General features: G+C 41.4%; 1 protein-coding gene across 10 annotated transcripts in view; it reads left to right on the top strand.

The window, feature by feature from the left end:
- Window positions 1-25,236, top strand: part of FRMD4B (FERM domain containing 4B) — a 307,930-nt gene that overhangs the window by 178,148 nt on the left and 104,546 nt on the right. For 8 of the 10 annotated variants that reach the window (XM_014836092.3, XM_070492244.1, XM_070492242.1 and 5 more), the window contains 3 exons: window positions 13,354-13,419; window positions 15,174-15,268; window positions 22,322-22,414. In XM_014836092.3, coding sequence (XP_014691578.3) covers window positions 13,354-13,419; window positions 15,174-15,268; window positions 22,322-22,414 — 254 coding nt within the window. Of the gene's footprint in view, window positions 1-6,878; window positions 7,081-13,353; window positions 13,420-15,173; window positions 15,269-22,321; window positions 22,415-25,236 lie in introns of those variants that run through there. The other 2 variants (XM_070492239.1, XM_044754081.2) reach the window with 2 other exon arrangements.

The raw sequence follows: 25,236 nt of genomic DNA on the forward strand, positions 1-25,236 counted from the left end.
TGAAGCTTACATTCCAGTGGCAAAAGAACAGGAAAGGCGAATGACGCTAGCATTTGAGATGAGAGCTGCGGTCCTCGGTCAGGGGAACCTCAGCAGTGGGCTTGGCCGCTGGGCATTTTTTGAAGCATAATAATAAATTATAACAGTCACCTTTTATGTTGGCCTCTGTTTGCCAGACTGTGCCAGGCGTGCATGAACACAACAACTCTCTTGATGGGTATTATCAGTCTCATTTGAAAGATGTGAAAAATAAGTCCTAGAAAAGTTAAGTGAGCTGGGCTTTGAACACAGTTCGGTCTGAATCCAAAGTCTCTGTTCTTTCATCTTTATCACGTGGTCTCTCCACGGCCTAGACATCCTGACACGGTGCTCTGAGCATCACACTTTCCCCAAGACCGCCTTCTCTCATGGAACTTCTTCAGTCGTGTGCTGGTAGGGGCTTAACAGCCAGCAATCTGGGGAGAAGGGGGCCGATTTGTAGCATTTGCCAATACTCTCGCCTTGACGTTATTTCACGTTATCAATGTAACATCCCTGCGTCAGGAAGAGATGAGCAGCAGCACACCATTAAATGTCATTGCTGCTACACAGATTCAATAGACGTAACTAACCTCAAGAATAATTGAAAAGTGATGAGTTTTAAGCATTTATTACCCTCATTTTTAATGTAATTTATTTCATTGTAAGTGCATATACTTAATTTTTAATATTGGTTGTGCTTACCAACCAGCTTGAAAAAGGGACAGTGGGCTCTCATGAGCTGCTGGGAGGCAGCTCCACATCACCTTTCTCTGTCTCAAAGGGTTCTTTCCTCCTCGTTGTTTTCTCTGGTACTGGCCCAGAAATCTTTTTTGGCTGCTTTTTCGTATTTCTGTTGTCTCCTTGACCTGTGGCCTTCTAGTTTTTGTTTTGTTTTGTTTTAATGTTTGAATCCTGTGTTAGCCTCAAAAAAAGACTGGATCCTGCTTGAAAACACAACGTGCATGAGGTGACAAAGAAGTGTCATCACTAGATATTAGAAGGCTCTAGGTCGAAAAAGAATGTTTCTTCCGCAGCAGTAAGATGAGTCCTGGACATTAATGTTAAGAACTTTTCTATGTTGTCCTAAATGTGTTTGACTTTTCTGTTTTCACAATTTGGTAATGCTTCCTAAATCCCTTACCCAAATATGATATTTCCACCGCCCAACTAGGACTCTGGACCTAACACAATCTGTTTGTATGAATTATAAACTCCAGAAGGACTTATTTCAGCTTCTACTTATACATAGACCACAAAGAACAAAGAGACTTTGAAGAGCCTAAATCAGAGACATTCTAACAGGGTGGTTGACAGATTGAAACAGGAAAACTCTGACGATGAGTGCGTCCTCCCAAATCAGTGTGAAGTTGATGTAGATTTTCTAATTAATTTTTGTTTATTTTTAGGTTTCTAGGGTGACAATGTCATGTGTTTGCTCTGTGGGTGGCTTATACTCAGCCGAGATTTCCGAACGTGCCGTACAGGGGAGTACCTAGAATATCTTTAAATAACCAGTATTGCGGTTTATTTTTAAAATCTCTTCAGCCGATCTGCGCTTGTCTTTCCTTCTAAGTTTTTGAAAGACGCAGTCCTCTTGCTCCTTCCTGCGGGCCGTTTTTCACGGGAAAACAGAAAACTGACAGTTGGCAAGGCAAAAAGTTTCCAAACCACAGGGTGTCTGCTACTTGCATAATCACCGAAGCCAAACTTTCCATTTTCTACCAGGCGACTGGAGAACTTCATTTCTGCTCAACCTGAAGTGCAGACAAGAACTAAACTCTCCCACAACCCACGGGCTGTGCTCTCGGCTTTTCTTGGTTACGCTTTATGACTTTTCCTGTTTATGGTATCCGCGCCCTCCCATTTTTTCTTTTCTTTGTTGACTCATTGATACTGTACCGTGACGTCTAAAAATACAGCCTAACAACTGGTTTTCAGCAAAGAGGAACAGCAGAAATATCCTGCATGGTTTTCTGAAAATAAACACTTAGCAGTCTCTCGTGGGTACCTAATCTGAGCTTCTAATTGGACAAGTGCAGAGTATTTATAAAGAGAATCCTGCTTTGTGAAGCTTCTTTTGTGAAGAAGCTTCCATGAAGATGCATCTGTTTCTCCCCCTCGCCATTTGGTGAGTCCTTGCTGAACTTGAGCCCCTGACTAAGTAGGAACCTCGGGCAAGTTATTCTCAACCTCTTGGGGGTCTCAGCTTCTTCAGTGTAAAACAGGGCCAAAAATATCTACTTCACAGGGTGGTTCTGAGAATTCAATGGAAGAAATGTATGTCAAAGCACATGATAGACAAAGCAGTCAACACATACCCGTTTCCATTTCCTGTTGGCAAAAACAAGAGTAGCTGGCCCAAGACACCATCTGGTCGCAATCTGATAAGGAGCAAGAGTTTGCAAGAATTTCGCCAGCTTTGGGCACACAGGCAGCTACAAATAGTGGTTTTGAGTAAGTCTGTTAATTATCACTGAGAAATCAAAATGGAATTAATCCCCAGGTGTTGGGTTGCCTGTTCTCTCCAGGGTTTAGCTCGTGCATTGATTTTCAACTTGTATATGACAGCTTGACCTCTTAATAATCCAGGAGAGCTTTTTTTCTTGAGAAAAATCACAATTTAACCAACTTTAAAATAGCCACTTACAATTAACACAATAGCACTCAACAGCTTACAAATCATTTCTCCTAATGATAGTACTCATTGCAGTGGAGTAAGGATAAAGCTCACAATGCATATGAGGCACTTAGCACAGACCCTAACGCCTAATCTGTGCCCAATTAATAGACTGTATTACTGGTGATATGATTCTCATCTGTACCTTTGAGGTAGAGTTTAGTTTCAATCTGCATTAATACAAGAGACAAAGCTAAATGAGATTGATTCTTGTCAGTGCCATTTCACAGAGTCAGAAACTGAGATTTAGAGAGATCCCATGACATTCAGGCCATACTCTTAGTTACATGGCAAAGCTGGACACAAACCCAAGCCTACTGTGCGTGCCTCCTGGATACTAGGCTGATGTCTCCTGATGGCCTTCGGCTCCAGACTTAATAAGTTGTTTTGTTTCCTTCTTTCTTTCTTCCTTTGAAACCTGGCCTTTCTTTTTCACAAGCCTTGTGAGATCAGTCTATAATCTGACAAAGGATTGTCTTTTATGAGAATGCCCTCCCAGGGAGAGTCTGCCAAAGCTGACCGAAATTGCTTGCCAGGTTGATGCTGGAACTGCAGAAAAGGCAGTCTCCTGGCCAGCCTTTCTTGTTTACTTTCCTCCAACTTCTGCCCTGCAGAAAGGAGCTTACAGTTGAATGCTAATGTCCAGAAACAGAGTTATCCCTCCAGTCTCTACTGGGAGCCACTTGTCAAGAGCAGTGGTCCAATATAAGCTCTGTCCATCAATTTCCTCCTTTCTCCTGCTACCTGGGTAAGGAGTGAGTTTTGCACAAGCTTGGAACTTAATTCCATTGCCGGTTGATCTATCTCAGAGCCCTTATTGTTATCTGAAAAAATCTTATTTGTTTAATTGTTAATAGTTTCTTTTCTTCTCCTTACCTCTAGAGCAGTTGTTCTCAACCAGTGATGATTTTGTTCCCCAAGAGACATCTGGCAATGTCCAGAGACATATTGGGTTGTCTCAGAGTAGGTGGGGGTGTCACTGGCATCTAGTCAATAGAGGCCAGGGATGCTGCTAAACATCCTACGATACACAGGACAGCCCCCACAGCAAAGAATTATCGAGCCACAAATGTCAATAGTGCCAAAGTTGAGAAACCCCACTCTAAGACAAGTTCCAGAAACAGCGACCTTGTGGATCTCATTTGCTGACATACATTAGTACTCAGAACAGTGCTTGCACTTAGAAAGTGCTCAGTAAATATTGGTTGAGTCAATGAATGAACACATAATCCAGAGCTTTTCCACATTGAATTAATTGCATTGTGTGCTACACTACATCTTAAGCTCCGAGTATTGTGGAGTCAGGCCCAGGAGGCCACGTAACTGATAAATATCATTCTGTCCCCAGAGTGCTCACGTAAGCATGAGAGAGCCAGCAGCCCAACAGGTGGGGGTTCATTCCATCCTGATGCTTAATGAAAACTGATGGCAAACACATAGACACCTTTTTTAGCAGCTGCCCATATTTCTTCGGTGCAGGGCCAGGAGATAGCCAAGAAATGGCGGTTGCAAAAACTTTCCTCCTCCTCTGGTCTTGCTTCCAGATAGAGGCAACTCTGATCTGGTGACTCTAGATAAGCTTTTCTGGAACGGTGTTATGCCTGGTGATCAAGATGATATGTTAAATGCCTAAGCTATATGCGATTTACTATATAAGACCTGTTAGATGGGAAATACTTTGTAACAGAAATAATATAGCAATGAAAAATATGGGCTCTGCAATCAGAATGCCTGCCTTTGTGTCCTGCTCCACCTATTCCTAGTGACCCTGTAGGTTGGGGCCAGTCATTTACCTTCTCTGAGCCTCAATTTTCTCCTCCATAAAGTGAAGCTAGCATTGGAAGCTGCCTCACAGGGTTGTTATGAAAATGAATTTAAACAGCCCATGTAAATAAAAGCAAGGACTCAGGGTAGGGCCAGACACATGATCAGCAGGCATTACTTATTGTTAACAGTTTTCCTAACCCAGTTCCTCAATTTGGTCTTTGTAAACTGAATTCTCCCCTTTATCGCTCCCTCCAACCTGGCCCATTTTCTTCTTCCATTGCTTCTTTTATGCCACCTGCCTTTCTCGCTCTCTCACTGTCTCTTTTTCCTCCTCCACTCCCAGTGAACCTGCCAGGGATGCACAAGCGTCCTGCTTTTATACAACCTGATGGAACCTGAGCTCCTACCCCACTTCATAGCACCGTGACCCGAGACAAGTTACTCAGCTCTCTGCACTTCAGTGTTGTCATCTCTAAACTCTAAATAGTAACACTTCTTACCTCAGAGGATTGTGAGCAGCATGAAAGGAGATACGGCACATGGAAAGTGCTTAGAGCTCCTGTGACATGTAGTAAGTGGTTAACAGAAGCTAGGAGAGTCATTGATACTGAAAAAGAAATTCCAGTGATTGCACGTTGCGAGGGGAGGCACTGTCTTCAAAGAACTCGAGGGAAAATCACAGCTGACTCGGTCTGGAGACATCTGTGTCAGTCAGGCCATTCTCTGAACGGGAGTGTCAGGAGCTCATGTTCAGTCAACACCCAGAGATGATATAAAGGGGCCCTGTTCAGCTGGGGTTGACATCATTTGGGCGAAATATAAAACTCCATCTACTCAATAGATCCCAAAGTAAGAGCATCCTAGATATGTGTCTTCTTCCTCTCTCCAGTTCCTCCAGAATATCTCATCTGATGAGGGGTTTAATAGCACACCTTGTTCTCTGGTGGAAAGCTCATTTTTTTAATGTGTAAGTCTGTCTGGGCCAAGGCTTGGGATGTGTTTCAGAACATCCTCACCTTGGGTTGTGCTCTGCAAATTTAAATCACGTGTGAATTTCTGTCATTGTTAACTGTGTCCAGGTTCTGACCAGTGAAGGCATGCCTTCACTCAGCAGATAGTTACTTACCACGTTCTTACCATGCGCCAGGCACTGTTCTGGGCCTGGGGATGCAGTGGTGAACAAATCAATCAAGTGCTCTCCCAAGGAAGTTACAGTCTGATGGTGAAAGATGGAGAAGGATAAGCAAACAAATAAATATTAGTTATAACCTGCCCGGTGGTGCAGCGGTTAAGTTCACATGTTTGCTTTGGCAGCCTGAGGTTTGCCAGTTCAGATCCTGGGATCCAGATCCTGCGGACATGGCACTGCTTGGCAAGCCATGCTGTGGTAGGCATCCCACGTATAAAACAGAGGAAGATGGGCATGGATATTAGCTCAGGGCCAGTCTTCCTCAGCAAAAAGAGGAGGATTGACGGCAGATGTTAGCTCAGGACTAATCTTCATCCAAAAAAAAAAAAAAAAGAAAGTAAAGCAGCATGATATGAGAGAGAGCCAGGCTCCATGGCTCCACTTTACATGGAGGACAGGGGAGGTCTCTCGGAGATGGTGACATTTGATTTAAGGTCTGAAAGATGTGAAAGCACCCCATCATGCAATAGTCTGAGGAAGGACATTCCAGACAGAGGGAACAGCATATGCAAAGCCTCGAAGTAGGAATAACTTTTATTTTGAGGAAGAAAAGCAGGCCAGTGTGGCTGATGTGTCAGGACCCGGCAGAAGAGTTGGAAATAAAATTAGGGGGGAGGAAGGCGGGTCATGTGGACACTGTCGAGGAGGTAAGGAGTCGCATTCTCTGCTGTGTCCAATGAGAGGCTGTTGGCCGATTTTAAGCGGGGAAGTGAGGGGATTTGATCTGTATTTTGGAGACATCACTCACATGCCATGCGGAGATTAAACCATCACTGGGCTGGACTGGAAGCATGGAGACTCATCACCTGGCTGGTTTTGCCCACATCCAGGCAAAGGATGATGGCGGCTTAGACTCTGGACGGGTCGCCCTGCAGAAAATCCTGAGGAGCCATTTTATGAGCCAAGGCCTCTTGTGCTAAGCTTTGAGAAAAGGTCAAAAGGGAATGAGAGAGACAGGATACGAGAAAAAGCCTGCTGCTTCCTTACCAAGCTTTCGTATTTCCCTATTCCAAAGAACTACTAAAAGCAAAACCAAAGTAGGCTGGAGGACATTCGGGTCTTTTTTTTGTAGTTGTTATTTCCTGTTGCCTTTTAAGCTGACCCGGTCAGGATGAATGCTGTCTTGACTCGCCTTCAGGTTTCTTAGCAACTCTCTCCTCTGGCATCTCCTAAGTCAGGCAGTGGGATTGGGGTTTGGGCAAGGGGCGAGTGTTTTCACACAGCCTTGACCCTCACTGTGGGCTCCATCGGAGGGCGCCCCATGAAGCTGGAGGTCTGGCCTGTGGCCGATTCTCACTTCCCTTCCGAGCTTCCTCATTTGCCCACTGACCAGATGGACAAGGTCCGTCCAGCAGCACTCGGCGCTTCGCCTCTGACGACCTGCTCTATCAGCTGGCGAGCGAACGCAGGGCAGCCACAGACCAAGGTGGGAGTCTTCATCCAACATGCACAATTTTAGCCTCCGTATTCCTGGGGTTGAATGGAGGAGATGGCGGGAAGGGTTTCAAGTCTGGGTGGGTGTTGAGTGAAATTTTCCAAAGAGATCATTTTTTCATGTTTTTTATTCCATGCAAGGCATTGCTGCTATTAGCTGCCACTGGGTAGGGATCAGACCTGAAACTTCTGAGGGTCTCTGTGGGGCTCAAAAGTGATTCTGTTAACATAGTTCACGCACAGACTGGAGAAAGAGTATTGCCATTAGCCTTGTATTTGCTGATAAAAAGAGACGCATGCTTCCTCTGGGCCTTCTTAGATGAAATGTTGTGACCTATCTTAGCAGACTAGTTTTTGTCTGAGATGAGGAGACTGAGGAGCTAGAGAGGAATACAGACTCTTACATCTTAACAGAAGGCAGTTTGTAATGAGAAAGGCTTATTTACTCTTTCTTCTTTTTTAAGTGGAATTTAAAAATTCCTATTTTTGTAAAGAAAGAAAGTTGTCAGGATAATCGAATAGAACGTGAGATGGAAAGATATGTACTTAATTTCTTCCATGGGTAATAAGTACATTGTAAAATGGGGTATTGAAGAACATAGGCTCGGGAGCTAGTCTGCCTAGGTTGGAATCCCAGTTCTGCCTCTTATTAGCTGTGTGACCTTGGGCAAATTACTTGGCCTCTCTGTGCCCAGTTTCTTCAACTGTAAAATGATGATGATGATAGAGATATTTACCTTATGACTTTAAACGAATTGCTACATAGTAAATATATTGCATATGCTCAATAAAACTAGTTGTTTTTGTTATTTTTTTAGAAAGTGATTCTGCACTTATGGTAATGGTAAATAATGATCTACAATATTATTGTAATCATACAACCAATCCATGAACAGCTACCTTCAAATATAACTCCTGTTGTTGAAACTAGAAGATGAGTCATCGGTGGGAGTCATGTTTTAAAATAAGTAAGAAATGCCCAGTTTGATTTTTTTTTTCTTTTTGTGGTTACAGTATTTTTTTTAATAAAAAGAAATCACTTGAATAAGATGGTATTTCTTAGCTGAGTAACCTTGTGCACACCACTTATGCTCTGGCCTAGAAGTCGGAGTCCTGAGTTTTAATTCCAGATCTCATGTTACCCAGCTGTGTGGCATTGGGCACCCATGCCTTAATTTCCCTGTGTCTCAAATAAGCAGTGGTTATTAGATCCCTTTTGAGATTCTAAATTCTACAGTTCTAACTACTAGTCAGATTAGTTTGCTCTGGACCTGAAATGAGTTTTGGGGCCTGCTTTATGATATTCATTTTTCCTTTTCTACTCACTCAGCTACTCCATTGAAAATGGGCTGCATGGGAAGGCTTTCCCACACTTTGTCACTTACAGTGTGTCGAATACTGTGTCTGTATAAGTGGGTAAGAGCTTGGGCTGTGGGTTTGGGTCTGGTTCTGCCATTTATGAATCTTGTCATTTATAATCTCTCTAACCTCATTCACCTGTAATATTGGGAGATGAAACTACCTACGTCATGTGAGTATCAAAGGGTTGAATACTTAATACATATAAAGAGTTTAGTGCAATGCCTGGAGCATAGAAAGTGCCCATGAGTGGTATTACTATTGCTGTCATCAAAATGCCTAGCCCGGTGCCAGGCACACAGAAGGCACACGGGAATGAGTGGTCCCCTCTCTTTTTTTATCTCTGCTCCATCAGCTCTGGAGGATTTTTCTCCCACATGCTTAACTGGCTTGTTGACTTTACCTGTCATTTATCTTCCTTAAAATGGGTTAGTAATATTCCTGCCACTAACAAATTTTATTGTTTTTTAAATGGGAGAATAAGTGGAATACAGGAAAGTTTAGTTGTTTGTGAATTTTCAAGCAAATAAGGACTATAATAATTGTGGCCCTCAGAAGTGGTTTGTTTCACTCTCAGTGGTGTCAGATTGACAGCTGTAAGAACATTGCTTACGAGGCTCAGAAAGGTTAAGTAGCTTCTCCAAGGTAACACAGCTAGCAGAGATAAAATATGATTTTGAGCCCAGATCTGGCTTTGAACTCTTGTGCAGGTTACATCATTTCTCAGGCCTCAGTTTACTGGTCCTTAAAATGAGGAGGCCCCTTCACAGGCTTGCGTTGAGGTTGAAATACTACGTTAATGAGGGTCAAGTGTCAAGCACTTTGCCTGGTGCACAGCAGGCCCTTCTTTGACGTTGGTTGTGTCTCTTCCCTGGTACCACGTGAACTTCAATCCGAGTTTGCTCATTCATGTGACAGGACTGCCAGGAACTTGGCAGATAATAAATTTGGATGAACCAGAGACCACAAACCCCATCTAAAGAGGGAGTTGCTCTGCCCTACCCTGGCCAAATTTTGCCAGGGAGGAAATCCATCCCAGTGTTTCCAGATCTTACCATCTAAATTTTTATTAGCTAGCATCTCCTGATTTCTAATATTGTCAACTAAAATTTATTCATAAGCATTATTTTGACGAACAAAATACATCCACCACCTTTCCACCTCTGATGAAGTGGGCAACAAGGGCAGGCCTTTCTATGCTAACAATGGGCAAATCAGCCCACTGACCTCCCAGAGGAGCCATCCTCCCACATAGGAAAGGGCTTGGTGAATACTCAACACCGTTGTGCCAGGGTGGGCATAAAACTGGAGCGATTTTTCTCCCCAGTTCATCTGCACTGCCCTTCTCCAGCTTGTCCTGTGTGGTATCTTGTTACATCACACAGTGAGGTGTTTGTTCAGTGTGTACCCACCCCCTGAACCCAGACGTCAGCCTCTCTCTTGTCTGTTGTATTGTCATTGGTGGGAACATCAGTGGTTATGAGTAGAAGACTTCACCACATTAATGACATCATCTGGGGAGTCTATCCTTTGGGAACCTTTTGCCTCGGCTCAGATATAGATTCCTGTGCTATCATATGAAGATGCTTTTAGCTGCAAGAAGCAGAATCCGACTCAAGTTAGCTTAAGAGACGGAGGAAAAAAAGTGGATTTATTGAAGGAATACAGGGGTGTTTCATGGAACTCAAGGACAAGAATTCACCCGGACCAGTGGAAGAGACTAGAAGTGACTGGAAAGACATTAGAAACCCTGACAGCAACTCTCTCAATCTTTTCCTCTCAGGCTGCATGATTTCTCTTGCCTCCTTCTAGCTATTTCTCTCTTTCTTTCTCTCTACAGATGGCTTTCCTTTTTCTCCACACACAGCGGACAATGGCTGCCCCACAGCAACCATGTTTTCATGCACTCAGACTCAATTTCAGATTCTGTGGGCTGAGGTTCTGATTGGCTTAGCCTGGGTCAGGTGTCTATTCTCTGGTCCAATCAACTGAGGCCAAAGGGGCAGGACCAAGTTGTACGAATATGGCCGCCACCACTGCCTATGTTTGTCATGAGATGGGCAGACACACCAAAAAACATTTACTATTTAATTCTCTAGGATAAGATCATTTGTTGACAAAAGGAATGTTGACTAGTCCGAGGAAGGACCAAAGCAAAATGGAAAGAAAAAAGGTGCTTTTTACAAATCAGGAAATAAATTCATTTTTATTATGGAACAACACAGTAGCTTGAAATATGTTGTGAGCTGTGACATCTTAATGGGTTTTTGTTGCATGAGTTGATCTTGAGTATTATTTTATTATATCTTTCCATAGGGCATGTATTTGGGGTTGGTTTGTGTGGGTTTTACAAAAGAAATAAAATGACTTAAACTGACACGTTTATTTATTTCCTCCCATAGTAGAGCAGAAAAAAGATGACTTTTTTCTCGGTTAGACCTTAATTCAAATCTTAACTTGGCTTTTTCTTGCCCAGGTAACTTTTAATAAATGACCTTAAACTCTGTGCCTTGGTTTCCTTGTCTGTAAAATGGGGACGTTGCCATGTGGTAGATTTCCGTGGAGCTTTAATGAGATAATATACATAAAGTGCCACCTAAGTGACTACAACAAAGGTTTGTTCCCTTTCCCCTTGCCACTAAAGGGGCATATTTGACCTTGGCTTTGCAGAGTTAAGGACATAATCAGGGGCCATGGCATAAAGCATGGCCCTCCCAGTTACCAGTTAGCGCTACTTCAGTGGTTCCTGTGGGCCACGTCTCCATAATGCCATGATCTAACCAACTCAGGTAGTTTTTAGACTGTTAGATCAGAGCTCAATAAAAAGTGTAAATGCAGTAATTGGTATTTTTCACATTGAACACAGGTTGCTTATCCCACTCTGAGCCTCAATTTCCTGATCTTTTAAACCAGGGATAATAACACCAATCCCAGGAGGTGACTGCAGCTCAGAGATGATCCATATGAAACACCTAGAGCGATGCTAAGTGTATGGTTGGTGCTCAGCAACGGAGGCTGTTTTCATTGTAAATTGTGTTCATATGAGTTAGCTGAGTTTCTAGCTCTTCTAGTTTTGTACAACAGCAGAGAGACAAAACGCTGCCCATGCTTTTCAAAAGCGACCCAGCCGTTCCACATCTGTGGGCAGAGTTGGATGTGCAGAGTTCACTGTGACGATACTTGTGCTAGCAAAAGACTAGGAACAACCTAGGAGTTTCTCAGCAGGAGACTCATTAGATTGTTCTATGTCCACTCGATGATTTGCTACTATAGAACCTTTAAAAAGAATGAGACCATTGGGGCTGGTCCCATGGCGGAGTGGTTAAGTTCATGCGCTCTGCTTCTCTGCCTTGGTGGCCCAGGGTTTCGCCTGTTCGAATCCTGGGTGCCGACCTAGCACCACTCACCAAGCCATGCTGAGGCAGTGTCCCACATAGCACAACTAGAAGGAGATGCAACTAGAATATACAACTATGTACTGGGGGGCTTTGGGGAGAAGAAGAAAAAAAATGAGTAAGATTTAAACAAAAAAACCAGAATGAGGTTGGTTTATATGTGTCGACTTTGGAAAGATCCCCAAGAAATACTGAATTAAAAAAGTGAAGGGCAGAGTTTTACTGGAATTGGAGGGAAAAAAAATCTCTCTCTCTCTCTTTCCACATCACATAGACACCATAGACACAGCAATACACACACAGATTCAAATATATGTATAAAATTTGGGGTTTTTTTTAAAGATTGGCACCTGAGCTAACAACTGTTGCCAATCTTTTTTTTTTTTAAGGTCGGCACCTGAGCTAAGAACTGTTGCCAATCTTTTTTTTTTTCCTGCTTTATCTCTTCAAATCCCCCTGGTACATAGTTGCATATCTTAGCTGCACAGCCTACTAGTTGTGTCATGTGGGACACCCTTCAACATGGCCTGACTAGTAGTGCAGTGTCCGCGCCCAAGATCCGAACTGGCGAAACCCTGGGCCGCCGCAGTGGGGCGCCCGGACTTAACCGCTCGGCCACAGGGCCGGCCCCAAATATATGTATAAAATTTCTTGATAGTTACACACACATACAAATATTGAGTACTTGCTTCATTTTCAGAACAATATGTCCAACGTAATAATAGTGAATTAAAGCATTCAATATGAAAATGTTTTTTAAAATATGTATATGTATATATCTGAAAATACACATAAAGACAGTCTATGAGGATTCTCCTCAAACTGACAGGGTGGTGATGTCTGCAGATAAAACGGTTTGGGGCATGAGTTAATCCAGGGGGATCTTTGCATTCTGTGCAATATTTTACAAAGAATATTTCCCAGTATTGCAATTATAAGTGATAAAAATTCAATGTAATTGGAAATCTATGCATCAAACTGTTCTTAATGTGTATCTTAACTGTTCTTAATTATTCCTAACTATGGTGGTGATGTAGTATAAAGGGAGGGCAGAGGTTTCAAAAATGCAGACTTTCAATTTTAACTTTAGTATCCTATGTTTTTCTTCTTGTAATTATGCATGTATTGTATTTATTAAAACACACCAATGAATGAATGCATTTTCATTTGAAAAATAAAATATTGATTCGAGGAAAAATATGGTAGTTTCCTCTGGGAGGGAAACGTACCTTTCATAGTAGAGTCTTGTGTGTCTTGTTTGAACTTGGTTTGCTGTATAGGCATTATTTTTTCATTATATTGAGCTGCCTTTGCTTTTCATTCTTTTCTTCTTTTAAATCCAAGAGCTCATGCCACCTAATAAATCTGATTATGACCAAGCCTGTTGATTAACTCAACTGAAGCCACTTTTAGGCTGTGCACATCACATGTGAAACAAATGATAAATTGAGTTCAGAGGTGTACTTGCCAGCCCAGGCCCTGACACCACTCTTCCTGTCTTGTCCTCACAGATGACAGAAGGCAGGCACTGCCAGGTGCACCTCCTGGATGACAGGAGACTGGAGCTGCTGGTTCAGGTAGGTGTTGCCCACACAGTGACGGCCCATCCTTGTTCCCTCTGTGAGCCTCATGTTCAGGCTCTGTGTTCAGGCTGCTCGGTCATCTGTGCCTCAAGGCCAGTGACTCAGGATTGTTGGTGGGGGAAAGGCAGCTTCGAAGTGAGAAAACCTGGTCTGTCTGTACAAGTAATTATAGCCTGGTGACATGGATTCGGAGACGCTTGGGTGCCAATCTCAGCTTTGATCTCAGTAGCTATGTGATTCTAGGCAAATGACTTTATTTCTCTGAACCTCTTGTTGTTAACTGGGGACTGTAATGCTTCCCTGAAAGGGTTATTGTGATTTGCAAATCTGCCACTTTCCTGCTACGTGACAGTGTCCAAGTTAAATATCCAGTTTCATCAACTGCAAACTGGGATTAAGGTTGTCTAGTCTGCCTCACAGAATTATGGTTAAAATCAAGCTAGATTATACATGTGAATGAAATCTCTTTATAAAATATATAGGACTAGATGAGTGATGATACTTTAATTATTGATGCTTCTCTCTTTATTCACCCAACAGTCCACACCAAGAGTCTTGAAAAATTGGGAAGTCCCCACTGACAGCCACACCTACAGCTATGGCTAGAATTCTGTCCTTTGACCAAACCTAAATTCTTCTCCCTTCTGAGGCGTGTTCCTAGCCCGCTAGGCGTAGGCTTCAATTAGAATGAAAATAGTGCAGTCCACACACCAGAATAGACCTTTTAGTCTAGATTTCTGCCTCTTTCTTTCCTTCATCTTCTTCTTTTTAAAATCATGACCATTCTTTCTTCCCCAACAGCAAACATCCAACCCTCAAACCTCCAGAATGAACCCAAACTGTTTGGCTCAAAGTTCAAAAAGAATCCATCTAGAATGCCCTCCTGCCAATCCCCCTTTCCCTCTCCAGTCCCTGCAAATCCAGCATCCACTGTCACTCTGGACATCCTGGCTGATTCCAAACCGTGCTTCTTGCCATCAGGTCCAGTGCTTCTCAACAGCTCATCGATTAGATCCTTCTTCTGACTAGGTGCTCAGTAAGCGCTGGTGATGATGATGTGCACAACAGGTACAGTCACTCCAGCCCTAGAGAGACACGAAGAGCTTAGGCTTTGGAATCAGATGGAACTGCCCTTACTAACTGTAACATCAAGCAAGGTGCTTAGCTTCTCTTGGCCTCGGTTGGCTCATCTATAAAATGGAAATAAGAACCCTTACCTCATAGGCTCATTGTAAGGATGAAATGAGATCATGGGTATAAGGAGTTCAGCGCAACAAATGGTACCTCTTATTATCAGCAGTAGTAGTAGTTCTATCTATGACCCCACAGACTTGGGTCTTGGGCCTCTTCAACTGGCCCCCACCAAGCAACGTTATTCCTACATTCCAGACAGTGAGGTGTTTAATATTCTTTGTCTTGGTCACTAGTACCCTACTACATATAAAAGAATATTTTTTCAAAACACCAACATATTAGTATGTACAGTATTACCTTAGAGGAAAAAAGTAAGGTACTGGACTGAATTGGAGTATATGAAAGCGATGATCTCATCGATGTTCCTATTCCCATTTCTTCCCCTTCTCAGTCTCTCACAGAATGGTCCATGGTAGATTGACCTAAGCAGCAAAAGAGGGCAGCTTTTTAAAAACAAACAAAAGCTGCTTTCGACTATTTCAGGTGGAAGAAGGTGGTAGCAATAAGACAGAGAGGCAACCAAATTGTTTCTAATCAGATTTTTACCTTGACAGCCCAAACTTCTATCAAGAGAGTTGCTGGACCTCGTGGCTTCACATTTCAACCTGAAAGAAAAGGAGTACTTTGGAATAACGTTTACAGATGACACGTAAGTTTTCATTTCTTTAGCTTTTATCTGGACTGTCTGCTTGCTGTCATTCACAATTAGCAAAAAAGTGGGGGAAATGCTCCAAGAATTAAAATACATCCTGCTTAAAGATTTTTTTGTCTTTTTTAAAGATTGGCACCTGGGCTAACATCTGTTGCCAATCTTCATTTTCTTTTCTTCTTCTCCCCAAAGCCCTCCCAGTACATACTGTATATTCTAGTCGGAGGTCCTTCTGGTTGTGCTATGTGGGATGACGCCTCAACATGGACTGATGAGCAGTGCCATATCAGTGCCCAGGATCCAAACCAATGAACCTGGGCTGCCAAAGCAGAGCATGCGAACTTAACCACTCGGCTACAGGGCTGGCTCCTAAAGATTTTGTTAATACAAGATTTTTCTCCTAGATCTATTGCAATGGGAGAAGAAAAGGAATAGTGACCATTTTAAGAAATCAAAATATTGTGCTCAGTGTTTTAGAACTTTTGTTGTGATAAGTGTGTTATTCTTCTTGGAGTGAAGTTGTGCTTGCTTATTTAGCTTGTGTATCAGTGATAGAAATACTAGATTGTCATTCACTCATATCTTGAAACTGAATTAATGTTTTGGTGTTGGTGGCAAGAAAGTTGAAAGGCAAATTTATGAGCCAGCCCTGATGGCCTAGAGGTTAAAGTTCAGCACTCTCTGGTTCAGCAACGCAGGTTTGGTTCCTGGGCACAGAACCATACCACTCATCTGTCAGTAGCCATGCTGTGGTGGCAGCTCACAAAGAAGAACTAGAACTCACAACTATACACACAACTATGTACTGGGGCTTTAGGGAGGGAGGAGAGAAAAAGGAAGAAGATTGGCACAGATGTTAGCATAGTGCGAATCTTCCCCTGCAAAAAAAAAAGTAAAAAAGAGAGAGAAGGAGAGTTGAAATTCCCATTAAAAAATAAATAAGTAAATAAAGGCAAATTTGTGGCCCACCTGAAAAATATGTATATAATTTAATATGGAATAAACTTTTTCATTTCCACTTAGGTCTATTTTACATTACCTCCTTACTATCTTTTCTTTCCTTTATTTTCATTTTTTTATGCTAACTTGGATATTGTATATATTTGTCAGCAATTTAAATGCTCTCTGAAATGAGGTAGGTATAGAATAATAAAATCACAAGAATTTAAAATTCCACATAAGCAGATTTGTTTGGTCTTATCATTTCTCTCGTGTGTGTGTGTGTGTGTGTGTGTGTGTGTGTGTGTTATGGCGGCCCAATTTGCCTACATTATATGCAGCCCTATACATTATCAAAGGAATTCTTTTCCTTTATGGGGATAATTTCCAAAGAGCTCTTGAAATATTAAAATTCAAGATAATGTGTTCCCCAGACACAAAATATATTGGCCAACTAGCCAGCATTCTTTCCGTAACTCTCCCAATTTAACTGTTTTTTTCAGTTTTTTAGTTTAACCAGGCAGAAAATAATCTTAAGAAGGGGTTAATTTCTTTTTAACACCTTGTGGCTTCTGATTGTTTCCAGCCTGGATAGGCCACACGCCCAAGACCTCCCAGAAATGCGAACAGGCTCAGGACTTGGGCTGGGCCAAAGCCAGGCAACCGAGTTGTCAGGAGACATAAATACACCTGAAAACTTGGATTCCAGACTCAGGACGTTTTCTGAATAAGATTCAACAAAACAGAAAAAACATCACCCACCTCACTCTGAATCACAAAATTATCTGTTCACTGAACAACTCTTTGAGACCCTGTATGATCCGTCCTCTGCTGGATGAAATAGGAAATGCAGATGCCCGGTGACCATGCCCTCTAGCTAGAAAGACAGGACTAATTCCCATGAATCACTGGTTAAACACACACACACATAAGTTGCGTCTGAATGTGAATGGAATAACAGCAAACAGTATAAGACATAAAACCATAAATACATAATGCCTAAGTTATATGGTATAAACCATAAGTACATAAACACTGTAATTTAGGGAGAAGTCACATAGAGTAGAGGCTAAAATCATGAATACTGGAGCAATTTATTCATTCGACGGATATTTCTTGAGTTCCCACTAAATGCCAGGCATTGTTCTAGGTCCCCGGGATTCAGCTGTCCATAACACAGACAGGGTTCTTGCTCTCCTGGGGCTTATATTGCAACAGTATGGTCTAGCAGAACAAGTAAACAAACAGATAAAGGAGAAAATACCAGAAATGATCAAGTGCTTTGAAGAACATGATCCAGAAAAGCCGGGGACAGTTTTAGATAGGGTGGGCTAGGAAGGTTTCTAGGAGGTGACATACAGTAAAAAGCAAGGACCCATTCTGCAAAAGTCTGGGGAAGCATTCCAGACGAAACCAGTGCCAAAGCTCTGAGTTGGGACTGAGCTTGACTATTCAATTTTTATTTTTGAGAAAGAGGAAAAAAGCCAGTTGGATAGCATATAGAGAGTAAAAGGAAAAGTGATACAAGAGAAGGGTTGAGAGGGAGGCAGGGGGTGGATATCATAGAATCTTGGTAGCAATGTGATCTTAGGCCAGTTACACAACATCTCTGACCTGCCAGTTATCTCATCAGTACACTGGGCATTGTAATAGTATGCATATAATAAGCACTACCTACGGCACATTTAATAGGGCACTAGCATTATGTACTATTACGTCAGGTAAGGTATGCAGAGCCCACAGCACAGACACACAATTAAAGGGAGCTCTCATGCTCTGGTTAGTATTGGCAGTGAGGTGAGTGTTCAGAAGGAGGCTGAAGAAGGACTGGGGTGGGACTCACACAGGAGGATAACTACAGGTGGACCTGGAGGGCAGGGAGACCTGGGGTAGAGGGTAGAGGAGATGGCATTCCAGGCAATGGTTTTGTAGGACATTGCATGAGCATGGTAACAAACATGGTACATTTGCCCCATGGCGAGGAGACTGACCCGATCGTGGAGTAAGACAGAAGAGGGACGAGATCATAGGTGAGCCTTATGAGTCACATCGATGGGGGAGGCACCCCACGGCCACTGAAGGATGTTATGCAGAGGAGTGACATGATTTATGATTGTGGTGCCACAAGTTCCCCAAACTACAAGGTTCATGATGGGCTCGCCACATGGAAGGCTTCTGGGAAAGCTCTGAGCTCAGGTGAGCATAACCAGACAGTGCATAAATCAGGCGCTCAGACTGTAAGACCTTCTCAGAAAGAAAAGGAGTAATATGAATGACTTCCTTTAATGTCTTGGGCCACCTTCCCCCTCGTCTGCCCTGGGGATGTCTTTGTAAATCCTCTATTAGGGGAAGAATGTCTCACTCAAGCGTCTCCTCCAGTTATCTCCTTTGGCGACAGTGGTCAATGGTTACAGTCTTTCCAAGAAGCCTGGCTCCAAAATGTCCTGTGTGTACTCCCCTGCAAGTGACAGCAGAGTCTATTTTTGAGTTATGAGCAGTTTGGAAGGTGTCTTCTGGCTGTAGCTGTGTTTATTTTCAGAAGAAGTATGAGCCAGGCTTTTGGTGGCGGGGGAGTGGGAATGAGCCATTTCCACCTTTATGGAGAGCAGGTCTGGAAAATTGCTTCTGTCTAAGGGTGTCTCCTTGGAATGTCTTGGTCACAAGCCTAGTTCTTTTTCTTTGTCTGGTAAATATTTTTGGAAAGTATTTTCTTTCGGCATTCTCCTTCCCCCGCCCCCCATAAAACCACTGAGTCGAATGCCTCCCAGGATGCTGTCTGAATTGCACTTTCCAGCCTAGATGCCACATCAGCCATTTGCTTTTGGTGAACTTCTCTAAATAGAGTAAGGCAAAGCTGAGCAGGACATTTTGTCAGTGAAACTGGCTACTGTCTATACCCTCCTCCACAGGCCAAGAAGAGAAATGGAAAAATAGAATTGTGCCGTTACATAATAAAAGGAGTGATGAGGACCAACGAAAACAAATTCATGGTCGTGTTAGAGGGAAGGGAGGTAGAGTTCCCGAGGTTATCCTCAGTCCCGTCTGGCGTTCTGTGTGCAGGGTGAGTCTTTCACCCCTAGAGGGCAGTCACGGCCCTCCTGAGGCAGCGGCCCTTCTGTTCGCCATAATGGTTCCCATCTCCTTGAACTCGTTTGGGTTTTTTTTATTTCTTCACTTGTTTTGAAAGGTTTTACTGAATAAGCTTTGTTTATGAAGAAATAACAAATAGGTTTTACAACACAATTGTGACTTTTGATCACCGCCCCTTCCGATGGGCATGAGCTGGTGGGCCTTGTGACTGATGCAATTCTAGCCAAAAAGGAAACTTGCTTTCAAGTTGACCTGCACAGCTTGGCAGAGGTGATGTGTAGATTCAACGGGTTTTTTAGAGCTATGATTAGATCTATTATATTTGCTGATGGAAAAACTTGAGAAAAGTGCTTTTGGATCTCATTTTAGTCTCAAAGACTGTAAAACAACATGCTGACCTTAATTATGTCTCACTGATAAAGTTATGGGTAAATTTTCACTTTTTTGTTTTTCTACCTTTATCCTGTTGTTGAGATTATGGATGGATTTTTAAAATCTGATTTCTGATTTATGCTTTTAAAAAATTGTTTTATGATACATGAATATCTCCTTATAAAAACATTTACTGTCATAATGAGGTCAGTCCCTTTTAATTACCTCCCCACTCCAATTGTAGCAAATTTGCTCTATATCTCTCCAGAACCATATCTAAGATTTTCATCCATATATAATAGTGTTTTGAGTGTGCTTCTGTGGTTAATGTGATTGCTTTATGCTGTATGTGTTATTATACAACTTGCTTTATCCATTCTTGAGCATCATTCCATGGACGTTTATGTAAATGCACATTATGCTCCTTTAATGATGCCACACCTCTCCTATGTAATTACAAGCAGAGAGGACAATTCAAAATGTGTCTCATTTTTTTAAGAAAACTTTTGAGACCTGATACTATACATTATTATTTGTATTTTAAGAAACACATTTGAACATCTCTGAAATTGGCATGTGTCTTTAAATCTGTCATTCTAATCTTGATGAAATACAGTGTAAGAATCCCTTAACTTCCAGTCCCCTATCTTTATATTTTTTTACACACAAAAGCAGTAGTTTTAAGAACTTACGTCGCTTATATCACCTTATTTATCTTTACAGTAGTCTTCCAAGGAAAGCTAGGGACAGTTATCAGAAGCCTCATCTTATATTTACAGAAAAAGACACTTTTTCCAATGTTAAGACTAAGTGACAGAGATCAAGCCAAAAGTTATTATAAAGGCTGATTCAGCTTTTAGTCTCCTGGATTCAAATCCCAGCTCTGCCAGTTTCCTTGCAACCTTACTGTAAAATATAGCATTAATATATACAAAGTTCCAGCTTGGTTGGCACAGAGTAGTTGCTCAATAAAGAGTAGATGTTATTATTATTATTACTATTATTTCACCACTTTTTTGACCCACTTTCCCTATCTACTTGTGATGAATATGGCTTAGAGTTTTCTGAAGACTTTTAAAATTATTTCCTCAAAAACCAAAATAGATTGGAAAATGTCCTCTGGGCTGTTATAGGTCTTGTTGTAATTTGAGACCCCACCACTATCAGCATGTCCTTAAGTGTTAATTAAGCAAGCAAAATGGAGTCTGTGCCCTCTGGGAATTTACAGTCTACAACAGATCAACTAGTTGGACAACCTTGGAAAAGTCATGTAAACAATCCCGAGCCAGTGTCATCAGTCCTTGCTGTCCTTCATAGGTCAAAATGTAGGCAGAACTGTTTATCCCCAGGAACTCGGTGAGGCTCTTGAGTGAGTAAATAAATAAATACATACATACGTGCTTAAATACAGCCATGCACCCCATAACGACATTTTGGTCAAGGACAGACTGAATGTACAATGGTGGTCCCATAAGATTAGTACCCCACAGTCTAGGTGTGTAGTAGGCTCTACCATCTAGGTTTGTGTGAGTACACTCCATGATGTTTGCACGATGACGAAATCGCCTAACGACATTCTCAGAATGTATCTGCGTCATTAAGCAACGTATGACTGTGGTAGGAAGTCCATAATGTGTATACAGAAACAGCATCAAGAGAGTATGCAACCCCATACTTTTAAAAAATCCATAGTATTGGGGCTGGCCCCGTGGCCGAGTGGTTAAGTTCGCGTGCTCCGCTGCAGACGGCCCAGTGTTTCGTTGGTTCGAATCCTGGGTGCAGACATGGCACTGCTCATCAAACCACGATGAGGTGGTGTCCCACATACCACAACTAGAAGGACCCACAATGAAGAATATACAACTATGTACTGGGGGGCTTTGGAGAGAAAAAGGAAAAAAATAAAATCTTTAAGAAAAAAAATCCATAGTATTGTTATCTGTCTGTCCAATTTCATTAAACCAGAAGTTTTCCCCTTCTTAACTACCTAAAATATTTTAGATATCATATTTAATAAAAATTTAAAGATTAATCTATTTAGTGTTGCCTAGTTTTTTACCTGCAAAGGCAACCAGTGTTATCAGTTTCTTGTTTATCCTCTCAGAGGTAATATATTTATATACATATACATATAATATACATATATGGATATCTATTTTTTAGTTTAAAAAAATGAAAATATACTGTATTCACCATTGTGCATCTTGCTTTTCCGTTTAACGTCATATTTTGGAAATCGTTCAAAATAAGTTTGCAAAGATACTCTCAATCTTTTGTATGGCTGCATTATATTTCATTGCTCAGTTTAAATTCCTTTTTTTCAGCAATACTCTGTTGGACACTTAGGTTGTTTGAAGCCTTTTTGGTATTACCAGCAATGCTGCAGTGAGTGACTTTACACATAGGCCATTTTTCACAGGTGCAAGTTTCTCTCGATAAACTCCTGGCAATGGAAATGCTGGTTCAGAAGCAGGCACTTTTATAATTGTGATAGAAATTGCTCAGTTAGCCTCATTACTGGTTGTAAGAGGTCACACACCTCCCATCAATGTATGAGAGTGACTGTTTCTCTGCAGCTTTGCCAACACTGTGTGTTATCGAACTTTTCTCTGATTTTCGGTTCAATCCTGTTTCTCTTCTTTGCTCTCACAGAGGTCACCAGAACTGGCTGCAGTTAGATCACCGAGTTCTTGACCATGATTTGCCCAAGAAACAAGGCCCGACTATTTTGCACTTCGCAGTAAGGTATGTATCCATAAACACATCCAGCATCCTTACCTCCCCCTTCTTTTTTTTTTTTTTTTTTTGATGATCAGAGATAGAGAATTTTAAAAAGGGACCTATCAAAACCTTGTTATGTGAAAGAGACTCTCTACTGTTTTAGTCTGGGGACCAGGTTACCATAGATACTGTGTGGGACTGTTTTCTTTGAAGATGAAGGATAGAATCACCTTCCTTTCTTCCTCAAAGCCCCTTGAATCAATTTTAAAGCTGAAAAACACAGGTAACATATTTTAATACATAAGCCTGTTTCTCACTCAACATACTTTTAGGATTTTTGTATTTCAAAATATGGCAAACATTTACTATTACATTTTATGTAGGAATAATGTTTACTAGAGACTGTGGAAATAATTGAATTTTATACAGTTTCACCCCTTCATTTGGATAGAAGATAAAATGCAAACAAATGCTCACAGAATTATCTTAACGGTGCGGAATTCATTCCGCTTGCATGCAGAGAGACTGCTGAGAATAATGTGAGGAGTCCTTGACTTGTTCTTTGAGCTCTGCTTGGGCAAGTCTCTTAACCATACATAAGGTCCTCAGTGATTTCCTCCTGAATGGGATGCATTCAACTAAATCACTGATTTCTTAAAGCCAGCCCATGATGGAAATATTGTTTTGCATTAATTATTCACACTCTAAGATAAATAAAATGTTATGAAAAGTAACACCCGTGTTCCCGTACCTAGCTTAAGAATAAGACAGTCCCAACCTCGCTAAAAGCCCCTTCATATGCCCTAGCTCCTCTCCCACAGTCCTGAATTTGATAATAAATTTCATGATAAATTTTGTTTTTCTGGTCTGAAGCCAAATATGATAAAATAAGCTAAGGTAGTAGATTTCCTATAAATCTAAATATGTTTTCATAAAGCTAGGTCAACATAAAGAATGTCCTATGGTATTCTGAGCTTATGTTATTTTTTGGATCTTGAAATATGCTTTGTATTATGACATGATAGTGGGAGCTTCTTATTTTCTGTTTTGGGAGTTTTTTTGTTTGTCTGTTTTGGTGAGGAAGATTGTCTCTGAGCTAACATCTGTACCCATCTTCCTCTACTTTGTATGTGGGACGCCACCACAGCATGGCTTGATGAATGGTGTGTAGGTCCACACCCAGGATCTGAACCAGCAAACCCTGGGCCACCAAAGCAGAATGCATGAACCTAACTACTATGCACCGAGCCAGCCCCCTTTTTGGGGATTTTTATACTATGATTACCTGGCAAAGTCATGTTGATTTCCGCACTTTTTCTTTTTTACTTCAGTATACATCGTGAAATCCAAAGTGTGGTAATAACGTATCCTATATATTTTTTAAAGGATCTTTTTTAAGTGACTTGATGGTGATTATGGATGGTAGCTACTCCTTACTCAGTAAATAAAGTGTTGACAACCCCCAGTTTGTTTTTCGCTTTTTGTCCTGAAATCTGCTTTAGAATTTCTTTCATACCACCAGAAATCATGTTTTTAAAGCCCAGGAAGAAGGTAGCATAATGGGAATTTGTCCAGGAGCATAGCTGATATGGCAAAGTGCACAGAAATCCTACAGAAAAACATAGGAGTTTCCTGGAAAGAGTGTGACATGAGTGCTTGTGTCCATGGAAATGGAGAAAAAGACAAACACAAACCAGCAAGCAATAGGAAAAAATGTGTATTAGTAATTAAGCAAGGGTCAGAAAATAGAGAAATTTTAATCTTATGTAGAAAAAATGGCTCGACATAAATCAGTATATTTTTTCACGAAGAATTATATTATCACTTAAACATTTCAAACTATATGAAAGAATAGAGTGAAAAACAAAAATTACTTTCCACCAGCCTTCTTCTCACACGTCTACTTCCAATTCGCTGCCCTTCTTAGAGAAAAATACGGATGATAAGTTGTTTGGTGACGTACTTTTTTTTAACTTGCACTGCTTTCCTTGGGTATATACAACTCTACTTTATTTCTTTGAGCTTCCAGAATTTAGCTGTCCAGTCTCCTATTAAGCATTTAGGCTGTTTCCAAGGATTTGCATTAGAATTTGGGCTGCAGTTAACATCTTTGCACTTCCACCTTTGTGCACACATGCAGTGTTTATGTAGCGTAACTACCCAGCAAAAGCATTGCCTTTGGAGAATTTAACAAGTAGCATTTATTTAGCAGGCAGATTTGTGTACTGGTTCTTTGACAGCTAATATCTGGTCTATTTTTGGTCTCAAAATAGCAGGGGAGAGTACTCTGTCTTCCCTTCTGTACAGTCATTCATAAGGCCGCCCTATCTTTTCCAGGCAGGTTCCTGAGATGCCGGAGTAGCCTGCTCCTTGTTCAAGAGTTTCAGCACTTAGACGATTATCTCGAGAGTGTCCATAATCACTCGGCATTACTTTCCCTTAACTACTTGCGTGTTTAAACCCTTATCAAGTTTTTAATTATTCTCTTAACTTTTCCTCCCCACAGTATAGTGAGATAATAATAGTCTTTGTTATTATTCCAATTAAGTACTTGTTGTTACTCCAATTTAATTAAAGAAATGATAAAGCAAAAGTACCCATCAGAGAATTAAGTGAACTGACCGAGGTCACTGAGTGGAATGTAGTTTTTTGGAGGTCTTACAAATGGGGTTGTCACACACATACACACACACCCTGGCAAAGTCTGTTGCCTCTCAGGAGACCTCTAGCCTCCTCTTTTAAGAAAACAGAACTATTGGTGATACATCCCAAAAGACACCAACCCTGTAAGTTGCCTGTGTTGACCAAACTTGTAGTCATTGAAGAATAGAACCAAAGATAGCGTT

The sequence above is a fragment of the Equus asinus genome, chromosome 21, assembly GCF_041296235.1.
Source record: "Equus asinus isolate D_3611 breed Donkey chromosome 21, EquAss-T2T_v2, whole genome shotgun sequence".
Classification (NCBI taxonomy): Eukaryota; Metazoa; Chordata; class Mammalia; order Perissodactyla; family Equidae; genus Equus; species Equus asinus.